The following is a 23,557-nucleotide window of genomic DNA, read 5'->3' as shown; positions in this document are numbered from 1 at the left end:
TAATGGCTGTGAGGCCGCTTCTGTTCATATAACTGGCCACTGGAGGCCCCTGAAACCGGTGGTCTGGGAGGGCCCTCTATCCACACTAGTCAGAAGAGGCCCCTGAGACCGATGGTCTGAGAGGCTCTTATATTCATACTGGCCACAAGAGGCCCCTGAGACTGATATTCAGAGAGGTCCACTCCTAATGAATCTGAGGGGGCCCTCTATCCATATTTACACTTTTCTAGGGAGGCCCCCGAGACTGATGGTCTGAGAGGCCCTTTTATATATACTGTCCACAGGAGCCCCCTGAGATTAATGGTCTGAGAGGCTCTTCTATTTATACTAACCAGAGGAGGCCCCTAGGATTGATGGTCTAACAGGCCCTTCTATTTATACTAGCCAGAGGAGGCCCATGAGACTGATGGTCTGAGAGGCCCTTCTATTCAAACTAGGCAGATGAGGCCCCTGATAATGATAGTCCGAAGAGCCATGCGGCGGCAACTGACCGTGGCCATATTTCGGCTCGGTAGGGCCCCACAGAGCTCATGAGAGCACCTCAAGGGCTCCTAAGTAGACACGCTTATCCCCACGTGCCACGCCGGCTTCTGAAGGCTCCTTGTAGGCATCTAAGGGCCCTTTCCGGCCTCTAACGGCTCCACCCGCCTGTGATGGCTCCACACCAGTGTTTATGAGCGCCACACAGCGGCGCCTTTGAGGGTCATACTAGTGTCTCTTAGGGCCCTATATCGGAGGCTCTGGGGGCCCCACACCTGCGCCTCTGTGGGCCACCACACCTGTGCATCTCAAGGCTCTATAGGTACATCTGAAGGACCCACACCGACACCTCTGAGGGCCCCAGACCAGTATCTCGGAGCTCGGAAGGCCCCACACCGGTGACTCTGAGGACTCACCGGCTCCTGAGAGCACCATGTTGATGTCTAACGGCTCCACAAGGCCACTGAAGGCACCACACAAGCTCTCACTGAGCTCTTATGTCCATGTACCGGCCTCTGAGGGATTTAAGCCAGCGCATTCATAGCTCCACACCAGCAATTGTAAGGGCTTCACACTGAAGTATCTGAGGGTTCCACACCGGTGTCTCTAAGGGCCACATACCTACCTACCGGCACCTCTGAGGGCCCATACCGGCATCTCTGAGGGCCCCATACCGGCGTCTCCGAGGGTCCACATCTGGCGGGCACCCATCAGCGACTGAAGGTCCCACACTGTCGACTCCGAGAGCCCCATCTGCGTCTGGGAGCAACATGCCGTCTCTAAGAACCACAGCGGCTCCTCCGTACGAAAGATGGGCGTCTCCTGTCTCCATGCCAAAGGGGAGCGGTTCTGAGACAGTAGGGCACCTACGTGCAATAGAGGGGCGCCTATGAACCCCATAGGGGCGCCTCAATGCGAAAGAGGTGCGTCTCTGAGGCCTACATAAATGGGCGCCCACATGCAATAGAGGTCTGCAAATTGCAATTGATCAATGTCATGGGGGTGCATTCATAAGAAACAGGGGGCGCCGGCATGGCAAAGAGAGGTGCCTTCAAGTGTCCATAAAAGAGAGACGCCTATGATAAGCGCACATTGTATGCGACAATGGGGCGACTGTGGGACATATAGGAATGTCTCTGATGGCTATGCATAGGGCGCTTATATGCCAAAGACGGCGCCTATGAAGCTAATGGGGGCACCTGGGAAACGAGGAAGACATTTGTGTAAGGGTTTTCAGGGGTCATGCGCCGTTTGCGGCAAATACATTCTAAAAAAAATCAGAGGGGGAACAAGTTTTAAAAATGGTGCGGACTTTCTGCACTATTCGCTTAAGCGGTTACGCCCCTGGGTACATCTGCCCAATCTCAGAAGCTAGATTTGGAGGTCATACTTGAAAGCAGCCAGCAGGACGAGGCAAAAGTTGGAGGCCCCTGAAAATAGGAGGCCCCTGGAAAAGGAGGCCCCTTGACAGAGTGGCCCACCCACTTTTCATGACGTTCCTACGCCCGTGATGGACGGTACAGACGGATAATATTGCTGAAAATAGCAGTTAATTGCGACGGACTTATCTAATCAAGCTTTTAAGTCACGACAAGACATTTTGTGGAACGTTCAATTGTATATATATATTTTTTTGCAGGTGCAGTGGTGAAGGGAGCCCTGGAGATTGATAAGATAGTTGCATCCTGCTTTTGAGTGAATGTCGTTAAAAGCGTAAAAGAGCGATGTTCTAGGTTATTGGGACATATTTGATGGGGTGTTTGAACATATCTTGACCATGTGGAAACACAGCTAAAGCCGTAGCATGCCCTTCAGAACATGAAGACCCCACGTCTGTTAGGGGCCGCCGTTTTCTGGGTGACTGATTGTCTTTCGTTGGTCCTTGACTTCCGAATTCATTTGTTTTGAGAGCACTAACAGCTCTCGGACCATTTTTGGAACTCCACGGGTCTTGTGACGCCTATCGGACAGGGAATTTAGATTGTGCTGCCATATTTGTGCGTGGCTGTAACCTTGACGTTTCTCGTTCAGTTTTATCGGCCCACGATCGGAAGTGGTTTTGGAAGACGGACTTCTCGAATCTACGTTACCCGATTAAATCAATTGTCTAATTTTACTTTAACCCGCGCCGTGCTGGTGGCCTGAACTTTCCGCCGAGTGCTGGGGGGGGGGGGCGTTTTCACGCCCCCCCGTCTAACTCGGCTCCTGGGCCACGTAGCGACACGCGGTAAGCGGCAATCGAAAGAGCGTCAAAAATAAGGACGAAAACACTTCGGTCATTTTTTGGGTCAGGTCAAAGGTCAGGTCACCAGAGGTCACCAAAGGTAAAATGTTGACTATTTCAACATTTTGGAAACTGCCAACGGCTATCTCGGGAACCGATAGAGCTACAGCGCCGCGGAAAAGCGCATTCGATAGCCCTTTTACAGACCTTTCTGAGTAATGTTCTCAGATTTGACCTCAGGTCAACGGTTTAGCCTCCAGAGGGCAAAAACTCCAAAAATAGCCGTTTTTACGAAAAACGTTTTTTCGTCAATAACTTTTGACTCATAAGCGCCATGACATTACTTTTGCCAGCATCGTGTTCCTCTCGTCGAGACGCGTCGAATGAACTATTCGTTGACCTTGAAAGGTCATTTTGAAAATTTGACCTCAGGTCAAGGTCATGACCTGACCGAAAAGGGTCATGTTGCATATCAGTCGATCCGTATCGTCGAGCTGAACACATCTGACGTGTTTTCACCGCTCTAGCACGTCTCTATCAAAAGTTATAGCCAAAAAACTGCTGGCGACCGTTCATGACCTGAGATGACCTCAGGGGCACACAGAGGGGTCACAGGTGCATTTTTCCAATTCAGTGTGTCATGTTTACCTATGAACCGATGTATGAGAGCGTTTTGAACGATATTCGTCCAAAAGAGGCGCATTTCAATTTTCTCCCATTGACTTATAATGGAGAGGTCGCAAAATTGACCTGACCTTAGGTCACAGATATAAAAAATCCGAGATATACATTTTATACATACTGTTACTCATATCAATCGCTGAAAGTTTCAAAGTGATCGTTCAGTCGGTGTAGCTATAGCGAGCCTTTGAACTTTTTCTGAGGTAAGGTCACTTGACGTGACCTGGTGACCTGACCTTGAACGGCCTAGGTCTGAAATTTTCACAACATGTGCGGAAATGATGTAGGAACACGTGTACCAAAAACGGCGGCGCTGCGCGCCGCCGTTTTTGAGATATTCGCAAAAAACCTGAGGGGGGGGGGCGTAAAAACGCCCCCCCCAGCACGGCGCGGGTTAATAACATTATGTGATTGAAAGCTGAGCAGTGATTTTCCATATCATCAACTGATTTCAGCTTCAGATTCAGATTCATGTGTTTACGTTGAATCCGCTATTGCGGCTTTTTATCAACGCAACGTCAAACGTTCACGGGCGTAGGAACGTCATGAAAAGTGGGTGGGCCACCCTATCAAGGGGCCTCCTTTTCCAGGGGCCTCCTATTTTCAGGGGCCTCCAACTTTTGCCTCGTCCTGCTGGCTGCTTTCAAGTATGACCTCCAAATCTAGCTTCTGAGCTCGGGCAGATGTACCCAGGGGCGTAACCGCTTAAGCGAACAGTGCGGAAAGTCCGCGCACCATTTTTAAAACTTTTTCCCCCTCCGATTTTTTTGGAATCTATTTGCCGCAAACGGCGCATGACCCCTGAAAACCCTTACACAAATGTCTTCCTCGTTTCCCAGGTGGGGCATTCCACGATAGATCGACCAAAAAAACTTAAAATTTACACCCGCATATTTTATTTTTTGCTTAAAGTTGGTCTAATGGGTTGTGATGGGCGGGGAACCCAGCTGTGGCAAGGATTTTTTTTCTTCGAACAACGGTTTCCGAGATATAGCCTCGGGCAGTTCCTGGAGGTCACGCTGCAACCCTATGTTTGGCGGCTTATAACTCAGAAACTATTGGTTTTCTATGGTGAAAATTTGATATGGTTCAACTCGCAATCAACCAACAAACATTTTGGCTATCTCGGATTTTCGAATTTTGAAAATTTTGATCACGTGACATCTTGACCTTTTTTCGAAGAGTGACCTTGATATTTTCCCAACTGAAAGTCGCAATTTTGTCTGATGACGATTAAAGCCTTATCAATTGTCATTCATATGCGATAATAAAAAAGTGGCTTTCGGCCTACGTTGACCTCAGGTCAGGTCATTTTTATGACCTTCCCATTATTACGAGCGGGAGCGACAGCGAGATCTCGAGAACAAAGCAAGATAGCGACAAGCGGTAAATGGCACAGGGTACACATGGATAAGGTCTACAATTTTTACTGAGGTCATTTTCAGGTCAGGTCAAAGATGACGTCACAATGGTAAAAAGAAAGTCTAAGTGGCGGCACTACATATATATGAAGTTTTTCTCGAATAGCTTTCGAAGTATCCCAGCTAGGAACAAACTAATAGCACCATCGTGATCCTCTCGTCGATCCGCATCGAAACATGTGTATGTTGACCTCGAAAGGTCAAGGTCAAAAGTTGACCTTAGGTCACGTGACCTTAAGGTCATCATATATATCATTCGATGGGCCTTGGCGAGCTGAACACAATGAGCCTATCCTCGCGGCTGTATCTCACACCTGTAAGGAGTTATTAGCAAAAAACATTTGGTGACCTTTAATGACGTCACATGACCCAAGAGCAACGTCACAGTTGACCAAGAGCAAAAAAGGTCTCAAGGTAGTCAAAGTTAGTCGCATATGGAGTCACTCATGGTATATTAGGCAATTCCGACGCGTTTTAGTGTAAAAATAAGGGAGCTGATTTTTCCCCAATTGACTTATAATGGGGTGGTCAAGAAATTGACCTGACCTCAGGTCATCGGTATCGAAATTCAAAACGAACTGGCGCTAGGCGAAAGCAAACGGATTGGTGCCTATTCTACGTCTCTTTCTTTATTAGATCAAAAGGTACCGCCAAAACTATTTTGACTTCCTTTTTACCCATGTGACGTCATCTTTGACCTGACCTGAAAATGACCTCAGTAAAAATTGTAGACCTTATCCGTGTGAATCCTGTATCGTTTACCACTTGTCGCTATCTTGCTTTAGTCTCGAGATCTCGTTGTCGCTCCCGCTCGTAATAATGGACAGGTCATAAAAATGACCTGATCTCAGGTCAATGCAGGCCGAAAGCCACTTTTTTATTGTCGCATATCAATGACAATTGATAAGGCTTTAATCGTCATCAGACAAAATTGCGACTTTCAGTTGGGAAAATATCAAGGTCACTCTTCGAAAAAAAGATCAAGAGGTCACGTGATCAAAATTTTCAAAAATCGAAAATCCGAGATAGCCAAAACGTTCGCTGGTTGATTGCAAGTTGAACCATATAAAGTTTTTACCATTGAAAACCAATAGTTTCTGAGTTATAAGCCGCCAAACATAGGGTTGCAGCGTGACCTCCAGGAATTGCCTGAGGCTATATCTCGGAAACCGGTGTTCGAAGAAAAAAATCCTTGGCACAGCTGGCTTCCCCGCCCATAACAACCCATTAGACCAATTTTAAGCAAAAAATAAAATATGAGGGTGTACCGCTTTGGTCGATCTATCGTGGAATGCCCCAGGTGCCCCCATTAGCTTCATTTGCGCCCTCTTTGGTATATAAGCGCCCTATGTATAGTCATCAGAGACATCCCTATATGCAGGGGTGGTCAAAGGTGCCGAGTTGGGGTAGCACGGGCGTGGCAAATCCGCCGCCGCCCTATCGGTGACCTTGACCTCCGCCGTCTGTTGCGGCTCCAAAGCCAAGCCGGCGTGGAATTGGGAAAGCTCGTGCTACCCCAACTCGGCACAAATATCCACCCCTGCCTATATGTCCCACAGTCGCTCCGTTGTCGCATACAATGTGCGCTTATCATAGGCGTCTCTCTTTTATGGACACTTGAAGGCGCCTCTCTTTGCCATGCCGGCGCTCCTGTTTCTTATGAATGCACCCCCAGGCCCCATGGCATTGATCAATTGCAGTCTGCAGACCTCTATTGCATGTGGACGCCCATATATGTAGGCTTCAGAGGCGCCCCTCTTTCGCATTGAGGCGCCCCTATGAGCTTCATAGGCGCCCCTCTATTGCACGTAGGTGCCCTACTGTCTCAGAACCGCTCCCCTTTGGCATGCAGACGCCCATCTTTCGTACAGAGGAGCCGCTGTGGTTCATAGAGATTAGACTTAGAGGTGCTCCCAGACGCAGATGGGGCTCTCGGAGTCGACAGTGTGGGACCTTCAGTCGCTGATGGGTGCCCGCCAGATGTGGACCCTCGGAGACGCCGGTATGGGGCCCTCAGAGATGCCGGTATGTGGCCCTTAGAGACACCGGTGTGGAACCCTCAGATACTTCAGTGTAAAGCTCTTACAATTGCTGGTGTGGAGCTATGAATGCGCTGGCTTAAATCCCTCAGAGGCCGGTACATGGACATTAGAGCTCAGTGAGAGCTTGTGTGGTGCCTTCAGTGGCCTTGTGGAGCCGTTAGACATCAACATGGTGCTCTCAGGAGCCGGTGAGTCCTCGGAGTCACCGGTGTGGGGCCTTCAGAGCTCCGAGATACTGGTGTGGGGCCCTCAGAGGTGTCGGTGTGGGTCCTTCAAATGTACCTATAGAGCCTTGAGATGCACAGGTGTGGTGGCCCACAGAGGCGCCGGTGTGGGGCCCCCAGAGCCACCGATATAGGGCCCTAAGAGACACTAGTATGACCCTCAAAGGCGCCGCTGTGTGGCGCTCATAAACACTGGTGTGGAGCCATCACAGGCGGGTGGAGCCGTTAGAGGTCGGAAAGGGCCCTTAGATGCCTACAAGGAGCCTTCAGAAGCCGGCGTGGCATCCTTATGGGGATAAGCGTGTCTACTTAGGAGCCCTTGAGGTGCTCTCATGAGCTCTGTGGGGCCCTACCGAGCCGTAATATGGCCACGGCCAGTTGCCGCCGCATGGCTCTTCGGACAATCATTCTCAGGGGCCTCATCTACCTAGTTTGAATAGAAGGGCCTCTCAGACCATCAGTCTCATGGGCCTCCTCTGGCTAGTATAAATAGAAGGACCTGTTAGACCATCAATCCTAGGGGCCTCCTCTGGTTAGTCTAAATAGAAGAGCCTCTCAGACCATTAATCTCAGGGGGCTCCTGTGGACAGAATAAATAAAAGGGCCTCTCAGACCATCAGTCTCGGGGGCCTCCCTAGAAAAGTGTAAATGTGGATAGAGGGCCCCCTCAGATTCATTAGGAGTGGATCTCTCTGACTATCAGCCTCAGGGGCCTCTTGTGGCCAGTATGAATATAAGAGCCTCTCAGACCATCGGTCTCAGGGGCCTCTTCTGACTAGTGTGGATAGAGGGCCCTCCCAGACCACCGCTTTCAGGGGCCTCCAGTGGCCAGTTATATGAACAGAAGGGCCTCACAGCCATCAGCCTCAGGGGCCTCTTCTGACTGGTGTGAATATGAGGGCCTCTCATACCATCAGTCTCAGGGGCCTCCTCTGCCTAGTGTGAATATAAGGGCTTCCCAGGCCATCAGTCTCAGGGGACTCTTCTGGCTGGTGCCGGATTGAGGGACCTCCTAGACCGAAAGTTTTGGGGGTCTCCTGTGGCAAGTATGAATAGAAGGGCCTCTCAGTTCATCAGTCTCATGGGCCTCTTCTGCCTGGTGTGATTATAAGGGCCTCTCAGGTCATCAGTCTCAGGGGCCTCCTCTGACTACAGTGTAGATGGATAGGCCTCCCAGACCATCAGTCTCAGGGGCCTCATCTGACTATTGAGGATAGAGGGGCCTCCTCTGACTAGTGATGGTAGGGGGCCTCGGCTAGACCGCCAGTGTCAGGGGCCTATTCTGACTAGTGTGGATGGAGGGGCCTCCCAGACCACCAGTCTCAGAATCTGACTATTGTGGATAGAGGGGCCTCCCAGACTGCCAGTGTCGGGGCCTCCCCAGACCAGTGTGGATATTGGGACGTCCTCAGATCCACTAGGGCCTCTCAGGCCATCAGTCTCAGGGGCTTCGCCTGACAAGTATGAACAGAGGGCCTCCTTGGATCCATCACGGCCCCTTGAAGTCCGTGCGTGGGGATTCGTGGAACTTATTTTTACCGAGTTTGTTTATTCTGGAAGGTGACGACGTCCTCTCAAATCGAGACGAGGGGCCTCGAGTAAAAAGTGGGTGGGCCAAAACACATGTTTGGCCCCCCCACCTCGAAAAGTGGGTGGGCACTTGCCCACCTGGCCCCCCCTGTTCCTACGCCTATGCAAACGTTAAAAGGTTGTCATAGCAAAATAAATACACACAACTCAAGCACTGAACACACATGTATTTCCATCACTCAGCTTAAATTGCTGGTCACCTGACCTGCCTCTCGCTCTCGCCTCTCTCTCTCTCTCTCTCTCTCTCTCTCTCTCTCTCTCTCTCTCTCTCTCTATCTCTATCTCTCTCTCTCTCTCTCTCTCTCTCTCTCTCTCTCTCTCTCTCTCTCTCTCTCTCTCTCTCTCTCTCTCTCTCTCTCTCTCTCTCTCTCTCTCTCGCATAGCTGGGTCCCCGCAACCCCTGAGCTGAGGCTCTGGTGGCCTCCTGCCGTCATTTAACCTCCCTTCCCTCCCTCCCCAGCTCGGCCCCCGCGCTCCGGTGCAGAGGGCCCCCGGTGAGCCGCCGGCCGTCATCCAGACCGCGATGGCCACCAAGGACAAAAAGCCGTTCACCTACCTGCCCGGCGGCATCGACCTCTCAGAGATCAAGAGCCCCCGCATGCAGAAACGCATTATGATGAACGCGAGGAGTGACGGCGTTCAGGGCCCGGCGGTGGCGCAGTCGGCGGCCCCGGCGCCGGCCGCGGCGGCGGAGACGGCGCCCCAGGCCGCCCCGCCGCCGCCGCCGCCGCCGGCGCCGCCGGCGCCGGCCGCGGCCGCCGCGCCTCCGCCGCCACAGAGGCAGGCCGTGCCCCTGGCGTCCATACTGACCGCCTCCACCAAACCGGCCCAGCCTCAGCCCCAGGGACAGCGGCCGGGGATGCCGTCGTCTCCGGTGGCGCCTCAGCCGCCGGAGCGGGTGCAGTCCCATCGGCCGCAGTTCCGCAACGACCAGGGCGCGCAGATGGCGCCACCGTCGCTGGCCAAGATGGCAGCACATTCGCCGCTGGCCGAGGGGCCGCAGTCCCCTGTAGGATCGGTGCCGAGTCCGACGTCGCCGCAGACACAGCCGATCCGGTTCTCTGCCGAGTCGCAGCGCGCCTCGCCGCCGCAGCAGCTCCCGTCTCAGCGGGACGCCTCCCCGCCCACCCCCGCCGCCGAGCGGATGGCCTCCAACCCGCCCTGGCGAGTCACCAAGAAGCCGGCCACCCCGGACTGCGCCGACGGTGGCGCCCCCTTTACCGGCGCCGGTGGCGCAACCCGCGGCCAGGGCGAGCTCTACATCCGGCCGGTGTCCAGTGAGCCGGATCCGGCCGCTCCCGGCGTCCAGCTCCGCTCGGCTCCCGTGCCGTGGCTCAGCGGCTCCCCCACGGTGGCCGAGCCCGCGCCGCAGTTCGCCGCCGCCGCGCAGCAGATCGAGGCGGCGCGGCAGGGCCGACTGACTCAGATTCAGAGTCCGGCGCAGAGTCCGGCCGCCGCGGCCAGCCCCCAGCCGCGGTTCCCCCAGCCGCCGGCCGCCCAGGCTGTGAGGCCGCAGGTGGTCCCTCTGCAGTCGCAGTTCAGCCAGGAGGGCCCGTCTCGGCCGAGGATGGGGTATACGCAGCAGATGCTGCAGCAGCACATGGACCAGGACCAGAACTACCAGCGGCAGCAGCGGCAGCAGCAGCAGCAGCAGCGGCCGCAGCAGCAGTTCCAGCCGCAGTTCCAGCAGCAGCAGCCGCCGCAGAGGCAGATCTCTCAGCAGGCACAGCCGCGGGAACACATCATCTCTATCCGGCTGGAGGGTTCTCCGCCGAGAACCGCCCCTCAGCAGCCTCAGCAGCAGCCTCAGCAGTCTCAGCAGTTCCAGCCGCAGCAGCAGCAGTTTCAGCCGCAGCAGCAGCCCCGACCGGCCCACCCGGGCCCAGCGAGGCAGCACAGCACCAGCGCGCAGGTGGGAACGGCGGCCATATTTAAATAGTACCTATGTACGTCACTTAGGTGTGCTAAATTAATCCAGATGAGATCAGTTATTCTAACTACTCTTTTCGCTAGCCGTATTGTGCTTTAATTTTGGTATTGCTTATGTCATGTGCTCGTTTAGTTGTCGCCAAAGGTCTGGAAGGCTTTTACCCAGTAACTTGGTCGGTCCTGTCTGACGTTAGTTCCCGTTTCTGCCACCAGAGGGTGATCCCCGTCCAGCTGGTGGCCACTGAGGACGGTACCCCGGTCCTGTCTGACGTTAGTTCCCGTCTCTGCCACCAGAGGGTGATCCCCGTCCAGCTGGTGGCCACTGAGGACGGTACCCCGGTCCTGTCTGACGTTAGTTCCCGTTTGTCCCGCCAGAGGGTGATCCCCGTCCAGCTGGTGGCCACTGAGGACGGTACCCCGGTCCTGTCTGACGTTAGTTCCCGTCTCTGCCACCAGAGGGTGATCCCCGTCCAGCTGGTGGCCACTGAGGACGGTACCCCGGTCCTGTCTGACGTTAGTTCCCGTCTCTGCCACCAGAGGGTGATCCCCGTCCAGCTGGTGGCCACTGAGGACGGTATCCCGGTCCTGTCTGACGTTAGTTCCCGTTTGTCCCACCAGAGGGTGATCCCCGTCCAGCTGGTGGCCAATGAGGACGGTACTCCGGTCCTGTCTGACGTTAGTTCCCGTCTCTGCCACCAGAGGGTGATCCCCGTCCAGCTGGTGGCCACTGAGGACGGTACCCCGGTCCTGTCTGACGTTAGTTCCCGTCTCTGCCACCAGAGGGTGATCCCCGTCCAGCTGGTGGCCACTGAGGACGGTACCCCGGTCCTGTCTGACGTTAGTTCCCGTCTCTGCCACCAGAGGGTGATCCCCGTTCAGCTGGTGGCCACTGAGGACGGTACCCCGGTCCTGTCTGACGTTAGTTCCCGTTTGTCCCACCAGAGGGTGATCCCCGTCCAGCTGGTGGCCACTGAGGACGGTACCCCGGTCCTGTCTGACGTTAGTTCCCGTCTCTGCCACCAGAGGGTGATCCCCATCCAGCTGGTGGCCACTGAGGACGGTACCCCGGTCCTGTCTGACGTTAGTTCCCGTCTCTGCCACCAGAGGGTGATCCCCGTCCAGCTGGTGGCCACTGAGGACGGTACCCCGGTCCTGTCTGACGTTAGTTCCCGTCTCTGCCACCAGAGGGTGATCCCCGTCCAGCTGGTGGCCACTGAGGACGGTACCCCGGTCCTGTCTGACGTTAGTTCCCGTCTCTGCCACCAGAGGGTGATCCCCGTCCAGCTGGTGGCCACTGAGGACGGTACCCTGTCCTGTCTGACGTTAGTTCCCGTCTCTGCCACCAGAGGGTGATCCCCATCCAGCTGGTGGCCACTGAGGACGGTACCCCGGTCCTGTCTGACGTTAGTTCCCGTCTCTGCCACCAGAGGGTGATCCCCGTCCAGCTGGTGGCCACTGAGGACGGTACCCCGGTCCTGTCTGACGTTAGTTCCCGTTTGTCCCACCAGAGGGTGATCCCCGTCCAGCTGGTGGCCACTGAGGACGGTACCCCGGTCCTGTCTGACGTTAGTTCCCGTTTCTCCCGCCAGAGGGTGATCCCCGTCCAGCTGGTGGCCACTGAGGACGGTACCCCGGTCCTGTCTGACGTTAGTTCCCGTTTGTCCCACCAGAGGGTGATCCCCGTCCAGCTGGTGGCCACTGAGGACGGTACCCCGGTCCTGTCTGACGTTAGTTCCCGTTTGTCCCACCAGAGGGTGATCCCCGTCCAGCTGGTGGCCACTGAGGACGGTACCCCGGTCCTGTCTGACGTTAGTTCCCGTCTCTGCCACCAGAGGGTGATCCCCGTCCAGCTGGTGGCCACTGAGGACGGTACCCCGGTCCTGTCTGACGTTAGTTCCCGTTTGTCCCACCAGAGGGTGATCCCCGTCCAGCTGGTGGCCACTGAGGACGGTACCCCGGTCCTGTCTGACGTTAGTTCCCGTCTCTGCCACCAGAGGGTGATCCCCGTCCAGCTGGTGGCCACTGAGGACGGTACCCCGGTCCTGTCTGACGTTAGTTCCCGTCTCTGCCACCAGAGGGTGATCCCCGTCCAGCTGGTGGCCACTGAGGACGGTATCCCGGTCCTGTCTGACGTTAGTTCCCGTCTCTGCCACCAGAGGGTGATCCCCGTCCAGCTGGTGGCCACTGAGGACGGTACCCCGGTCCTGTCTGACGTTAGTTCCCGTCTCTGCCACCAGAGGGTGATCCCCATCCAGCTGGTGGCCACTGAGGACGGTACCCCGGTCCTGTCTGACGTTAGTTCCCGTCTCTGCCACCAGAGGGTGATCCCCGTCCAGCTGGTGGCCACTGAGGACGGTACCCCGGTCCTGTCTGACGTTAGTTCCCGTTTGTCCCACCAGAGGGTGATCCCCGTCCAGCTGGTGGCCACTGAGGACGGTACCCCGGTCCTGTCTGACGTTAGTTCCCGTCTCTGCCACCAGAGGGTGATCCCCGTCCAGCTGGTGGCCACTGAGGACGGTACCCCGGTCCTGTCTGACGTTAGTTCCCGTCTCTGCCACCAGAGGGTGATCCCCGTCCAGCTGGTGGCCACTGAGGACGGTACCCCGGTCCTGTCTGACGTTAGTTCCCGTTTGTCCCGCCAGAGGGTGATCCCCGTCCAGCTGGTGGCCACTGCGGAAGGTACCCCGGTCCTGTCTGACGTTAGTTCCCGTTTCTGCCGCCAGAGGGTGATCCCCGTCCAGCTGGTGGCCACTGAGGACGGTACCCCGGTCCTGTCTGACGTTAGTTCCCGTCTCTGCCACCAGAGGGTGATCCCCGTCCAGCTGGTGGCCACTGAGGACGGTACCCCGGTCCTGTCTGACGTTAGTTCCCGTCTCTGCCACCAGAGGGTGATCCCCGTCCAGCTGGTGGCCACTGAGGACGGTACCCCGGTCCTGTCTGACGTTAGTTCCCGTTTCTGCCACCAGAGGGTGATCCCCGTCCAGCTGGTGGCCACTGAGGACGGTACCCCGGTCCTGTCTGACGTTAGTTCCCGTTTGTCCCGCCAGAGGGTGATCCCCGTCCAGCTGGTGGCCACTGAGGACGGTACCCCGGTCCTGTCTGACGTTAGTTCCCGTCTCTGCCACCAGAGGGTGATCCCCGTCCAGCTGGTGGCCACTGAGGACGGTACCCTGTCCTGTCTGACGTTAGTTCCCGTCTCTGCCACCAGAGGGTGATCCCCGTCCAGCTGGTGGCCACTGAGGACGGTACCCCGGTCCTGTCTGACGTTAGTTCCCGTCTCTGCCACCAGAGGGTGATCCCCGTCCAGCTGGTGGCCACTGAGGACGGTACCCCGGTCCTGTCTGACGTTAGTTCCCGTTTCTGCCGCCAGAGGGTGATCCCCGTCCAGCTGGTGGCCACTGAGGACGGTACCCCGGTCCTGTCTGACGTTAGTTCCCGTTTCTGCCACCAGAGGGTGATCCCCGTCCAGCTGGTGGCCACTGAGGACGGTACCCCGGTCCTGTCTGACGTTAGTTCCCGTCTCTGCCACCAGAGGGTGATCCCCGTCCAGCTGGTGGCCACTGAGGACGGTATCCCGGTCCTGTCTGACGTTAGTTCCCGTTTGTCCCGCCAGAGGGTGATCCCCGTCCAGCTGGTGGCCACTGAGGACGGTACCCCGGTCCTGTCTGACGTTAGTTCCCGTTTGTCCCGCCAGAGGGTGATCCCCGTCCAGCTGGTGGCCACTGAGGACGGTACCCCGGTCCTGTCTGACGTTAGTTCCCGTCTCTGCCACCAGAGGGTGATCCCCGTCCAGCTGGTGGCCACTGAGGACGGTACCCTGTCCTGTCTGACGTTAGTTCCCGTCTCTGCCACCAGAGGGTGATCCCCGTCCAGCTGGTGGCCACTGAGGACGGTACCCCGGTCCTGTCTGACGTTAGTTCCCGTCTCTGCCACCAGAGGGTGATCCCCGTCCAGCTGGTGGCCACTGAGGACGGTACCCCGGTCCTGTCTGACGTTAGTTCCCGTCTCTGCCACCAGAGGGTGATCCCCGTCCAGCTGGTGGCCACTGAGGACGGTACCCCGGTCCTGTCTGACGTTAGTTCCCGTTTCTGCCACCAGAGGGTGATCCCCGTCCAGCTGGTGGCCACTGAGGACGGTACCCCGGTCCTGTCTGACGTTAGTTCCCGTCTCTGCCACCAGAGGGTGATCCCCGTCCAGCTGGTGGCCACTGAGGACGGTATCCCGGTCCTGTCTGACGTTAGTTCCCGTTTGTCCCGCCAGAGGGTGATCCCCGTCCAGCTGGTGGCCACTGAGGACGGTACCCCGGTCCTGTCTGACGTTAGTTCCCGTTTGTCCCGCCGGAGGGTGATCCCCGTCCAGCTGGTGGCCACTGAGGACGGTACCCCGGTCCTGTCTGACGTTAGTTCCCGTTTGTCCCGCCAGAGGGTGATCCCCGTCCAGCTGGTGGCCACTGAGGACGGTACCCCGGTCCTGTCTGACGTTAGTTCCCGTCTCTGCCACCAGAGGGTGATCCCCGTCCAGCTGGTGGCCACTGAGGACGGTTCCCCGGTCCTGTCTGACGTTAGTTCCCGTTTCTGCCGCCAGAGGGTGATCCCCGTCCAGCTGGTGGCCACTGAGGACGGTACCCCGGTCCTGTCTGACGTTAGTTCCCGTCTCTGCCACCAGAGGGTGATCCCCGTCCAGCTGGTGGCCACTGAGGACGGTACCCCGGTCCTGTCTGACGTTAGTTCCCGTTTCTGCCACCAGAGGGTGATCCCCGTCCAGCTGGTGGCCACTGAGGACGGTACCCCGGTCCTGTCTGACGTTAGTTCCCGTCTCTGCCACCAGAGGGTGATCCCCGTCCAGCTGGTGGCCACTGAGGACGGTACCCCGGTCCTGTCTGACGTTAGTTCCCGTCTCTGCCACCAGAGGGTGATCCCCGTCCAGCTGGTGGCCACTGAGGACGGTACCCCGGTCCTGTCTGACGTTAGTTCCCGTTTGTCCCGCCAGAGGGTGATCCCCGTCCAGCTGGTGGCCACTGAGGACGGTACCCCGGTCCTGTCTGACGTTAGTTCCCGTCTCTACCACCAGAGGGTGATCCCCGTCCAGCTGGTGGCCACTGAGGACGGTACCCCGGTCCTGTCTGACGTTAGTTCCCGTTTCTGCCGCCAGAGGGTGATCCCCGTCCAGCTGGTGGCCACTGAGGACGGTACCCCGGTCCTGTCTGACGTTAGTTCCCGTCTCTGCCACCAGAGGGTGATCCCCGTCCAGCTGGTGGCCACTGAGGACGGTACCCCGGTCCTGTCTGACGTTAGTTCCCGTTTCTGCCACCAGAGGGTGATCCCCGTCCAGCTGGTGGCCACTGAGGACGGTACCCCGGTCCTGTCTGACGTTAGTTCCCGTTTGTCCCGCCAGAGGGTGATCCCCGTCCAGCTGGTGGCCACTGAGGACGGTACCCCGGTCCTGTCTGACGTTAGTTCCCGTTTGTCCCGCCAGAGGGTGATCCCCGTCCAGCTGGTGGCCACTGAGGACGGTACCCCGGTCCTGTCTGACGTTAGTTCCCGTTTCTGCCACCAGAGGGTGATCCCCGTCCAGCTGGTGGCCACTGAGGACGGTACCCCGGTCCTGTCTGACGTTAGTTCCCGTTTGTCCCGCCAGAGGGTGATCCCCGTCCAGCTGGTGGCCACTGAGGACGGTACCCCGGTCCTGTCTGACGTTAGTTCCCGTCTCTGCCACCAGAGGGTGATCCCCGTCCAGCTGGTGGCCACTGAGGACGGTACCCCGGTCCTGTCTGACGTTAGTTCCCGTTTGTCCCACCAGAGGGTGATCCCCGTCCAGCTGGTGGCCACTGAGGACGGTACCCCGGTCCTGTCTGACGTTAGTTCCCGTTTGTCCCGCCAGAGGGTGATCCCCGTCCAGCTGTTGGCCACTGAGGACGGTACTCCGGTCCTGTCTGACGTTAGTTCCCGTCTCTGCCACCAGAGGGTGATCCCCGTCCAGCTGGTGGCCACTGAGGACGGTATCCCGGTCCTGTCTGACGTTAGTTCCCGTCTCTGCCACCAGAGGGTGATCCCCGTCCAGCTGGTGGCCACTGAGGACGGTACCCCGGTCCTGTCTGACGTTAGTTCCCGTCTCTGCCACCAGAGGGTGATCCCCATCCAGCTGGTGGCCACTGAGGACGGTACCCCGGTCCTGTCTGACGTTAGTTCCCGTCTCTGCCACCAGAGGGTGATCCCCGTCCAGCTGGTGGCCACTGAGGACGGTACCCGGTCCTGTCTGACGTTAGTTCCCGTTTGTCCCACCAGAGGGTGATCCCCGTCCAGCTGGTGGCCACTGAGGACGGTACCCCGGTCCTGTCTGACGTTAGTTCCCGTCTCTGCCACCAGAGGGTGATCCCCGTCCAGCTGGTGGCCACTGAGGACGGTACCCCGGTCCTGTCTGACGTTAGTTCCCGTCTCTGCCACCAGAGGGTGATCCCCGTCCAGCTGGTGGCCACTGAGGACGGTACCCCGGTCCTGTCTGACGTTAGTTCCCGTTTGTCCCGCCAGAGGGTGATCCCCGTCCAGCTGGTGGCCACTGAGGACGGTACCCCGGTCCTGTCTGACGTTAGTTCCCGTTTCTGCCGCCAGAGGGTGATCCCCGTCCAGCTGGTGGCCACTGAGGACGGTACCCCGGTCCTGTCTGACGTTAGTTCCCGTCTCTGCCACCAGAGGGTGATCCCCGTCCAGCTGGTGGCCACTGAGGACGGTACCCCGGTCCTGTCTGACGTTAGTTCCCGTCTCTGCCACCAGAGGGTGATCCCCGTCCAGCTGGTGGCCACTGAGGACGGTACCCCGGTCCTGTCTGACGTTAGTTCCCGTTTCTGCCACCAGAGGGTGATCCCCGTCCAGCTGGTGGCCACTGAGGACGGTACCCCGGTCCTGTCTGACGTTAGTTCCCGTTTGTCCCGCCAGAGGGTGATCCCCGTCCAGCTGGTGGCCACTGAGGACGGTACCCCGGTCCTGTCTGACGTTAGTTCCCGTCTCTGCCACCAGAGGGTGATCCCCGTCCAGCTGGTGGCCACTGAGGACGGTATCCCGGTCCTGTCTGACGTTAGTTCCCGTTTGTCCCGCCAGAGGGTGATCCCCGTCCAGCTGGTGGCCACTGAGGACGGTACCCCGGTCCTGTCTGACGTTAGTTCCCGTTTGTCCCGCCAGAGGGTGATCCCCGTCCAGCTGGTGGCCACTGAGGACGGTACCCCGGTCCTGTCTGACGTTAGTTCCCGTTTGTCCCACCAGAGGGTGATCCCCGTCCAGCTGGTGGCCACTGAGGACGGTACCCCGGTCCTGTCTGACGTTAGTTCCCGTCTCTGCCACCAGAGGGTGATCCCCGTCCAGCTGGTGGCCACTGAGGACGGTATCCCGGTCCTGTCTGACGTTAGTTCCCGTTTGTCCCACCAGAGGGTGATCCCCGTCCAGCTGTGGCCACTGAGGACGGTACCCCGGTCCTGTCTGACGTTAGTTCCCGTTCTGTCCCGCCAGAGGGTGATCCCCGTCCAGCTGGTGGCCACTGAGGACGGTACCCCGGTCCTGTCTGACGTTAGTTCCCGTCTCTGCCACCAGAGGGTGATCCCCGTCCAGCTGGTGGCCACTGAGGACGGTACCCCGGTCCTGTCTGACGTTAGTTCCCGTTTCTGCCGCCAGAGGGTGATCCCCGTCCAGCTGGTGGCCACTGAGGACGGTACCCCGGTCCTGTCTGACGTTAGTTCCCGTCTCTGCCACCAGAGGGTGATCCCCGTCCAGCTGGTGGCCACTGAGGACGGTACCCCGGTCCTGTCTGACGTTAGTTCCCGTTTCTGCCACCAGAGGGTGATCCCCGTCCAGCTGGTGGCCACTGAGGACGGTACCCCGGTCCTGTCTGACGTTAGTTCCCGTCTCTGCCACCAGAGGGTGATCCCCGTCCAGCTGGTGGCCACTGAGGACGGTACCCCGGTCCTGTCTGACGTTAGTTCCCGTCTCTGCCACCAGAGGGTGATCCCCGTCCAGCTGGTGGCCACTGAGGACGGTACCCCGGTCCTGTCTGACGTTAGTTCCCGTTTCTGTCCCGCCAGAGGGTGATCCCCGTCCAGCTGGTGGCCACTGAGGACGGTACCCCGGTCCTGTCTGACGTTAGTTCCCGTCTCTCCACCAGAGGGTGATCCCCGTCCAGCTGGTGGCCACTGAGGACGGTACCCCGGTCCTGTCTGACGTTAGTTCCCGTTTCTGCCGCCAGAGGGTGATCCCCGTCCAGCTGGTGGCCACTGAGGACGGTACCCCGGTCCTGTCTGACGTTAGTTCCCGTCTCTGCCCACCAGAGGGTGATCCCCGTCCAGCTGGTGGCCACTGAGGACGGTACCCCGGTCCTGTCTGACGTTAGTTCCCGTTTCTGCCACCAGAGGGTGATCCCCCGTCCAGCTGGTGGCCACTGAGGACGGTACCCCGGTCCTGTCTGACGTTAGTTCCCGTTTGTCCCGCCAGAGGGTGATCCCCGTCCAGCTGGTGGCCACTGAGGACGGTACCCCGGTCCTGTCTGACGTTAGTTCCCGTTTCTGCCCACCAGAGGGTGATCCCCGTCCAGCTGGTGGCCACTGAGGACGGTACCCCGGTCCTGTCTGACGTTAGTTCCGTTCTGTCCACCAGAGGGTGATCCCCGTCCAGCTGGTGGCCACTGAGGACGGTACCCCGGTCCTGTCTGACGTTAGTTCCCGTCTCTGCCACCAGAGGGTGATCCCGTCCAGCTGGTGGCCACTGAGGACGGTACCCCGGTCCTGTCTGACGTTAGTTCCCGTCTCTGTCCCGCCAGAGGGTGATCCCCGTCCAGCTGGTGGCCACTGAGGACGGTACCCGGTCCTGTCTGACGTTAGTTCCCGTCTCTGCCACCAGAGGGTGATCCCCGTCCAGCTGGTGGCCACTGAGGACGGTACCCCGGTCCTGTCTGACGTTAGTTCCCGTCTCTGCCACCAGAGGGTGATCCCCGTCCAGCTGGTGGCCACTGAGGACGGTACCCGGTCCTGTCTGACGTTAGTTCCCGTCTCTGTCCCACCAGAGGGTGATCCCCGTCCAGCTGGTGGCCACTGAGGACGGTACCCCGGTCCTGTCTGACGTTAGTTCCCGCTTCTGCCACCAGAGGGTGATCCCCGTCCAGCTGGTGGCCACTGAGGACGGTACCCCGGTCCTGTCTGACGTTAGTTCCCGTCTCTGCCACCAGAGGGTGATCCCCGTCCAGCTGGTGGCCACTGAGGACGGTACCCCGGTCCTGTCTGACGTTAGTTCCCGTCTCTGCCACCAGAGGGTGATCCCCGTCCAGCTGGTGGCCACTGAGGACGGTACCCCGGTCCTGTCTGACGTTAGTTCCCGTCTCTGCCACCAGAGGGTGATCCCCGTCCAGCTGGTGGCCACTGAGGACGGTACCCCGGTCCTGTCTGACGTTAGTTCCCGTCTCTGCCACCAGAGGGTGATCCCCGTCCAGCTGGTGGCCACTGAGGACGGTACCCCGGTCCTGTCTGACGTTAGTTCCCGTCTCTGTCCACCAGAGGGTGATCCCCGTCCAGCTGGTGGCCACTGAGGACGGTACCCCGGTCCTGTCTGACGTTAGTTCCCGTTCTGTCCCACCAGAGGGTGATCCCCGTCCAGCTGGTGGCCACTGAGGACGGTACCCCGGTCCTGTCTGACGTTAGTTCCCGTCTCTGTCCCACCAGAGGGTGATCCCCGTCCAGCTGGTGGCCACTGAGGACGGTACCCCGGTCCTGTCTGACGTTAGTTCCCGTTTGTCCCACCAGAGGGTGATCCCCGTCCAGCTGGTGGCCACTGAGGACGGTACCCCGGTCCTGTCTGACGTTAGTTCCCGTTTCTGCCACCAGAGGGTGATCCCCGTCCAGCTGGTGGCCACTGAGGACGGTACCCCGGTCCTGTCTGACGTTAGTTCCCGTCTCTGCCACCAGAGGGTGATCCCCGTCCAGCTGGTGGCCACTGAGGACGGTACCCCGGTCCTGTCTGACGTTAGTTCCCGTCTCTGCCACCAGAGGGTGATCCCCGTCCAGCTGGTGGCCACTGAGGACGGTACCCCGGTCCTGTCTGACGTTAGTTCCCGTCTCTGCCACCAGAGGGTGATCCCCGTCCAGCTGGTGGCCACTGAGGACGGTACCCCGGTCCTGTCTGACGTTAGTTCCCGTCTCTGCCACCAGAGGGTGATCCCGTCCAGCTGGTGGCCACTGAGGACGGTACCCCGGTCCTGTCTGACGTTAGTTCCCGTCTCTGCCACCAGAGGGTGATCCCGTCCAGCTGGTGGCCACTGAGGACGGTACCCCGGTCCTGTCTGACGTTAGTTCCCGTCTCTGCCCACCAGAGGGTGATCCCCGTCCAGCTGGTGGCCACTGAGGACGGTTACCCCGGTCCTGTCTGACGTTAGTTCCCGTCTCTGCCACCAGAGGGTGATCCCCGTCCAGCTGGTGGCCACTGAGGACGGTACCCCCGGTCCTGTCTGACGTTAGTTCCCGTCTCTGCCACCAGAGGGTGATCCCCGTCCAGCTGGTGGCCACTGAGGACGGTACCCCGGTCCTGTCTGACGTTAGTTCCCGTCTCTGCCACCAGAGGGTGATCCCCGTCCAGCTGGTGGCCAATGAGGACGGTTACCCCGGTCCTGTCTGACGTTAGTTCCCGTCTCTGCCACCAGAGGGTGATCCCCGTCCAGCTGGTGGCCACTGAGGACGGTACCCCGGTCCTGTCTGACGTTAGTTCCCGTCTCTCCACCAGAGGGTGATCCCCGTCCAGCTGGTGGCCACTGAGGACGGTACCCCGGTCCTGTCTGACGTTAGTTCCCGTCTCTGTCCCACCAGAGGGTGATCCCCGTCCAGCTGGTGGCCACTGAGGACGGTACCCCGGTCCTGTCTGACGTTAGTTCCCGTCTCTGTCCACCAGAGGGTGATCCCCGTCCAGCTGGTGGCCACTGAGGACGGTACCCCGGTCCTGTCTGACGTTAGTTCCCGTTTGTCCACAGAGGGTGATCCCCGTCCAGCTGGTGGCCACTGAGGACGGTACCCGGTCCTGTCTGACGTTAGTTCCCGTTGTCCCACCAGAGGGTGATCCCGTCCAGCTGGTGGCCACTGAGGACGGTACCCAGGTGTCTGACGTTAGTTCCGTCTGCCACCAGAGGGTGATCCCCGTCCAGCTGGTGGCCACTGAGGACGGTACCCGGTCCTGTCTGACGTTAGTTCCCGTCCACCAGAGGGTGATCCCCGTCCAGCTGGTGGCCACTGAGGACGGTACCCGGTCCTGTCTGACGTTAGTTCCCGTCTCTGCCACCAGAGGGTGATCCCCGTCAGCTGGTGGCCAAGAGGACGGTACCCGGTCCTGTGACGTAGTTCCCGTTCTGCCCCAGAGGGTGATCCCCGTCCAGCTGGTGGCCACTGAGGACGGTACCCGGTCCTGTCTGACGTTAGTTCCCGTCTTGCCACAGAGGGTGATCCCCGTCCAGCTGGTGGCCATGAGGACGGTACCCCGGTCCTGTCTGACGTTAGTTCCGTCTCTGCCAACAGAGGGTGATCCCGTCCAGCTGGTGGCCATGAGGACGGTACCCCGGTCCTGTCTGACGTTAGTTCCCGTCTCTCACAGAGGGTGATCCCCGTCCATGGTGGCCACTGAGGACGGTACCCGGTCCTGTCTGACGTTAGTTCCGTTTCTGCCACCAGAGGGTGATCCCCGTCCAGTGGTGGCCACTGAGGACGGTACCCGGTCCTGTCTGACGTTAGTTCCGTTCTGCCACCAGAGGGTGATCCCCGTCCAGCTGGTGGCCATGGGGACGGTACCCGGTCGTCTGACGTTAGTTCCCGTCTTGCCACCAGAGGGTGATCCCCGTCCAGTGGTGGCCATGAGGACGGTACCCCGGTCCTGTCTGACGTTAGTTCCCGTTCTGCCACCAGAGGGTGATCCCGTCCAGTGGTGGCCACTGAGGACGGTACCCGGCTGTCTGACGTTAGTTCCGTCTCTTGCCACCAGAGGGTGATCCCGTCCAGCTGGTGGCCACTGAGGACGGTACCCCGGTCCTGTCTGACGTTAGTTCCGTTCTGCCCACAGAGGGTGATCCCCGTCCAGCTGGTGGCCACTGAGGACGGTACCCGGTCTGTCTGACGTTAGTTCCGTTTGTCCCACCAGAGGGTGATCCCGTCCAGCTGGTGGCCACTGAGGACGGTACCCGGTCCTGTCTGACGTTAGTTCCCGTTCTCACCAGAGGGTGATCCCCGTCCAGTGGTGGCCATGAGGACGGTACCGGTCCTGTCTGACGTTAGTTCCCGTTTGTCCCACAGAGGGTGCCCCGTCAGCTGGTGGCCACTGAGGACGGTACCCCGGTCTGTCTGACGTTAGTTCCACCGTCTTTGCAACCAGAGGGTGATCCCGATCCAGATGGTGGCCACTGAGGACGGTACCCGGTCCTGTCTGACGTTAGTTCCCGTTGCCACCAGAGGGTGATCCCGTCCAGCTGGTGGAACTGAGGACGGTACCCCGGCTGTCTGACGTTAGTTCCGTCTCTGCCACCAGAGGGTGATCCCCGCCAGCTGGTGGCCAATGAGGACGGTACCCCGGTCCTGTCTGAGTTAGTTCCCGTTCTGCCACCAGGGTGATCCCCGTCCAGCTGGTGGCACTGAGGACGGTACCCGGTCTGTCTGACGTTAGTTCAGTTTCTGCCCAACCGAGGGTGATCCCCATCCAGCTGGTGGCCACTGAGGACGGTACCCGGTCCTGTCTGACGTTAGTTCCCGTTCTGCCACCAGAGGGTGATCGTCCAGCTGGGGGCCACTGAGGACGGTACCCGGTCCTGTCTGACGTTAGTCCCGTCTTCCCAAGAGGGTGATCCCGTCCAGCTGGTGGCCACTGAGGACGAGTACCGTCTGTCTGAGTTAGTTCCCGTCTCTGCCAAGAGGGTGATCCCGTCAGCTGGTGGCCACTGAGGACGGTACCCCGGTCTGTCTGACGT

At 58.8% G+C, this 23,557-nt stretch overlaps 1 protein-coding gene across 1 annotated transcript in view; it reads left to right on the top strand.

Moving 5' to 3' along the window:
- Positions 1-23,504, top strand: part of LOC122364820 (formin-like protein 5) — a gene marked incomplete at its 3' end in the record, with an annotated part of 50,311 nt that extends 26,807 nt beyond the window's left edge. Inside the window, exons 3-5 of the mRNA XM_043335577.1 lie at positions 9,123-9,322; positions 9,416-10,574; positions 23,355-23,504. Coding sequence (XP_043191512.1) covers positions 9,123-9,322; positions 9,416-10,574; positions 23,355-23,504 — 1,509 coding nt within the window. The remainder of the gene's footprint in view (positions 1-9,122; positions 9,323-9,415; positions 10,575-23,354) is intronic.
- Positions 23,505-23,557: the final 53 nt, after the last annotated feature.

This window comes from Amphibalanus amphitrite, unplaced genomic scaffold (assembly GCF_019059575.1).
Source record: "Amphibalanus amphitrite isolate SeventyFive unplaced genomic scaffold, NRLGWU_Aamphi_draft 000701F_arrow, whole genome shotgun sequence".
NCBI classification, from domain to species: domain Eukaryota; kingdom Metazoa; phylum Arthropoda; class Thecostraca; order Balanomorpha; family Balanidae; genus Amphibalanus; species Amphibalanus amphitrite.
The sequence above is the reverse complement of the archived record's forward strand: the minus strand, read 5'-3'. Positions and strand labels throughout refer to the sequence as shown.